This window comes from Rhinichthys klamathensis, unplaced genomic scaffold (assembly GCF_029890125.1).
Source record: "Rhinichthys klamathensis goyatoka isolate OS25496 unplaced genomic scaffold, OSU_Roscu_1.1 h1tg000554l_1, whole genome shotgun sequence".
NCBI lineage: Eukaryota > Metazoa > Chordata > Actinopteri > Cypriniformes > Leuciscidae > Rhinichthys > Rhinichthys klamathensis.
The window spans coordinates 2,395,432-2,399,859 of NW_026607023.1; the positions used below are offsets into that span (position 1 = coordinate 2,395,432).

At 39.3% G+C, this 4,428-nt stretch overlaps 1 protein-coding gene across 1 annotated transcript; it reads left to right on the forward strand.

Annotated features, from left to right (window-relative positions):
* The first annotated feature begins 1,045 nt into the window (after positions 1 to 1,045).
* LOC130073630 (zinc finger protein 862-like) lies at positions 1,046 to 4,150 on the forward strand. Its single transcript, XM_056239146.1, has 4 exons — positions 1,046 to 1,089; positions 2,290 to 2,483; positions 2,709 to 2,905; positions 4,112 to 4,150. The coding sequence occupies exons 1-4, from the start codon at positions 1,046 to 1,048 to the stop codon at positions 4,148 to 4,150; spliced, it is 474 nt and encodes a 157-aa protein (XP_056095121.1).
* The last annotated feature ends 278 nt before the right edge of the window (positions 4,151 to 4,428 follow it).

Here is a 4,428-nt window from a genome sequence, read left to right on the forward strand (position 1 = left end):
GCCTGCCCGACGGGCTATCTGAAATAGTATAATCAAATTCCCCACCTAAACTTCTGCCTCGCCCCCCTAAATATTTGTGATTAAGCGAAGGCTACACAAATTTGTATTCGCTTCAGTCGTGTTATAATCAGATTCAGTGCGTTCTTCATCTTCAATCCGCAGCAGCGCGCCAGCAGAGCGGTGCAGGTCAGAAACAGAGGACAGTGTACGTGTGTGTGTGTGTTTGTTCATCTGAGCCTCATTGGTCTGTCACTGCTCGTCAATGTCAGAATATTTGAGATGACCAATCAAATCAAAGTAGGCGGGCTTTATGTTCACAGAAGCTGCTGAGCGCGAATTTTAGCAGAGCAACTCGACGCTTCAGTTTACGGTCAAGTGCGAGATAAGATGTAAGTAGCTAAACTAAACATTTCATATTTGACAGTTTTTTTAGGTCATAAATGTTAAACGAATGACAAAAATAATCAGGCAAACTAATATACTTTTGTCTAATTTCGGCATTTTGAACTGAAAATAGGCCTATGTAACGTGATTTGTGTAATGTAATAATTATTTTAATGTTACTGTCATTGTGAGGGGGCAAGACACATTAACAAAGCCGTTTTCATCATGTTAGGCACAAGATTAATATTAACTAATACTGGCTTTTGGGTGATAGATAAATACATTTTTTTTAAAATCGATTTTGAAATTTTGCGAGCCCTGCCACTCATTACGTCTATTTTACAGATTTAATTTTACCGATTTGAAACAAACACATTTTTTTCCCCACAATCCGCCGAACCAGCGTCCAACTTAGAATGCTTTGATTGGCCAATCAGGAGTCGGTCCAAGTTTAAACATTTTTACATGCCTCAAAGAACAGTGGTGGAGACTGGAGTGGAGAGTGATGTTTCTTCAGGCTCCGCAGCCCGGCCAAGCGCCAGGAAAAGCACCAAAAACAAGTCACCTTACACCAACAGCACCATACGAATTAAAACGGGAACGAAAATTTGTAACCAAATGGAAAGATGAATTCGACAGGGTTATTTATGAAGACGGAATAATGTTCTGTGGTGTCTGTCGGGGACAACCCAACCTGGCTGACAAGTAAGTGACGTTAGTTAACTGTAAACAAGCATTAACAGCATTTGTATTGGTTAAATGTACATAGTTAAATATTAGCTAATGTTCAGATGTAAAGTAGCTACACGTTTTAAAGTATCCCTTGGTAAATCAGCCTATGCCGGGTAGAAAGTGGCAAAATCCATTGTTATGTCTACAAAATTATTTTAGATATAGTATACAGTAAGTCTAGCTAGCTTGCAAATACTGAGGATACCCTACAGAATTTGAGTTAGCCAATGTCGTTAGCAATGCAAGCTAACGTTAGTTTGTTAGCTGTATATAACATTTCACTGGGTCTTGCAGTTTGATTTACTGAAATTATTATGAAAGGTTATGTTCTACTAGCCATTTGCCTACTGTTTATTTTATCTGTGTGTGTGACATACCGAGAGCAAGCTTTGTCTGAATTGTAGCTGTCTGGGAGTGTCCCACCGGTCCTGTTGATGAGCCCATAAAGTTCAAGAAATTGATCTTCCAAGATCCCTTGGCAAGTCACAGTATTTCCAAGCCCTGATAATGTATGTACTGTAACTGAGATGGCGCAGTAAATAATTCCTCTTTCAAGTAATGAAACCCCTGTTCAAGTGTTGAGCATTAAATTAACTGCACGGTCTGTATGCAAAGGATCTTGGGACGAAGCTGCAAAACAGTACATAACAGAGAGTTTGTCATTCTGCAGAAATTGTGTAAATGTTTTATGTAACAACAAATAACATTTTTAATAACACCTACATTGTTACCTATATTATTTTTATAATATTACAGCTCATCTTCGTTGGTCAAAGGGACAAGTGCTTTTAGACATTACACACTGCTGTCCCACGGGATCAGCAAATGCCACCAGCACTGTGCTGTTGCAGAGAAGGCAAAAGGTCCTAATGCAGAAGTGCCAACTATAGTCCAAGGAGTACAAAAAATGGACCCGGCCTTGTTTAATAAAATGAAAAACGTTATGCACACAGCCTATTACATTGCAAAGAAGGAGCAACCTTTCACTCAATTTCTTGAACTTTATGGGCTCATCAACAGGACCGGTGGGACACTCCCAGACAGTTACAATTCAGACAAAGCTTGCGTTCGGTATGTCACACACAGACAAAATAAACACAAATAAAGTAGCCGAACAATGCTTTATTGTGTGCAGTACCCAAAGTGTTAACATAATAATGTTGTTCTTTGCAGCTATCTCATGGAGAAGTTGAGGAAAGCCAAACATTTCTCCATCATGATTGATGGGGCAACTGATCGTGGCACCATTGAAAATGAAGCTGTCTATGTCCGCTTCATGGCAGACGAGGGTCCAGTAAATGCTTTCCTCTCCATTCCAGCTGTTAAGCAAGGAAATGCTTCTGGGATCCTGGATGCCATCTGTGCAGGTAATGTGGAATGGTTGGATGGTAGATTTGCGGTGCACAAGTGTTTTCACTTGAAATGTCATATTGATATTGAAATGCAGAAAGCAATTGACAAGTGAGACTGATTCGGTTGCAACTACTTTAATCCAGAGGGGTTTGGTTTAGCAATGCAATATCTGTGTTTTCATGTTTACATTTTAATGTATGGTGCTCAACTGACTTCTCTCTTTGTGTTTTTCTTCAAAGCATTTGGAGAAGCTGGCATTGATGACTGGAAAGAACGGCTAGTGGGATTTGGCGATGGAGCAGCAGTCAATGTCGGATGCAGGAATGGGGTGGCAGCGCAGCTTCTGAGGGACATTCCATACCTCATCTCCATACACTGTGTTGCTCATCGCCTGGAGCTGGGTGTGACTAAAGCAATTAACCCTCTGGGGTCTGAGGTGTTTTCTGGGTCCCGGAGGTGTTCTGACATGCTCATTTGTGCATGTTGCTTTTGTTACTTTTGTTTTTTTTGTTACTTGTGACATTTTCATGGCTAAAGTCTTATTACACTGTATTCAGCACAAACTCTGCTACAATAATATGTCAGCAGCATGTATGTAAAAGTTTTTTTTTGAGATAATGACGTTTATGCGTGGTTTGTGAAAAAACAAAAAAAATTGTCACTGAAATAAGGTCATGAAACCCATACTGATTATTTCTTCACAAGACTTTTGAAAATTGTATCACATAGCCTAGAGTATTTGCTCCAAAACTATGTGAAAATCATCCTGACTACTCATTCAGATAAGACAATAAAGTCTTTTAAAATTTGTATGACTTGTTTTGTGTAAGATAGCTTTATGCGAAGGGGCATGATCTCATTAATATTACTGTTTTCACACCTGAGAAAGACAAAGACCCTCCCCCAATGGCCCTATTAGGTGCTATCAGGCCCTATCATTATGAGGAGCCTTGCACAAAGAATGAGATTTAAAAAAGAATGGCTTTTAGATTGTTTGGATATATTTACAACACAACATAATCCAAAGATACACAACAATGGACAAATCTAAAGACAGAGGCTTGAACAGTCACACAACTTTGTGCCATTCCTGAAACATAGTACATACCTGTCATTTCCAAGGTGTTTGAATTTTCACTTTCCGTAAAACTTCAAATAATAGCCGAGTCCCAAATAGTATGGAATTATTTTTGTGCCGATAATAATGAACGTAACTTTTCAAGAAACTAATGAAAATATAAATTGAAATTGAATAAAATATCTTTGAAATTGAAAAAGAATGAATCGCAAGCAATTTTTTTGACTTTGTTTTTAATACACTGCATGTTTTGCTAACTATTCCTCATATTTCTTTTACTGATCTAAACTTACAAATGCGCTTCAAGAGTTTTCATTTACGCTTCTGAAGGTTTCGTTTGCTTCTTAAGTTTTCATTTACGCTTCTGAAGTTTTCGTTTACGCTCCCTGAGTTTTCGTTCACTGTTCTGACACAATTCTCTCGTGGGGGCGGGGCTAGTAGCAGTGTGTTCTCATTGGCTACTGAGTTTTTGATTGACAGCTTCTTTAAAATTAAATATAAAGCTGCGCTTACAGACGCTCACATTCACACAAGTAAACGCAACACTGACGTCTTCACTTCCAGGTCAAGAAAGCTGTCAATCAAAAACTCAGTAACCAATGAGAACACACTGCTACTAGCCCCGCCCCCACGAGAGAATTGTGTCAGAACAGTGAACGAAAACTCAGGGAGCGTAAACGAAAACTTCAGAAGCGTAAATTAAAACTTCAGAAGCAAACGAAACCTTCAGAAGCGTAAATGAAAACTCTTGAAGCGCATTTGTAAGTTTAGATCAGTAAAATGGGGTGGTGATGGCGCAGTGGATAAGACACATGCCTTTGGTGTGAGAGACCCGGGTTCGAATCCACTGTGAGACACCAATGTGTCCCTGAGCAAGACAC

Bases quoted from the DNA above. Each gene is read 5' to 3' on its own strand.
- LOC130073630 (XM_056239146.1), top strand. From the start codon at position 1,046: ATGTTCTGTGGTGTCTGTCGGGGACAACCCAACCTGGCTGACAA. The intron at 2,484-2,708 runs GTAATGTGGAAT...TTTTCTTCAAAG, and splicing joins CCTGGATGCCATCTGTGCAG to CATTTGGAGAAGCTGGCATT. The intron at 2,906-4,111 runs GTGTTTTCTGGG...CTTCACTTCCAG, and splicing joins TTAACCCTCTGGGGTCTGAG to GTCAAGAAAGCTGTCAATCA.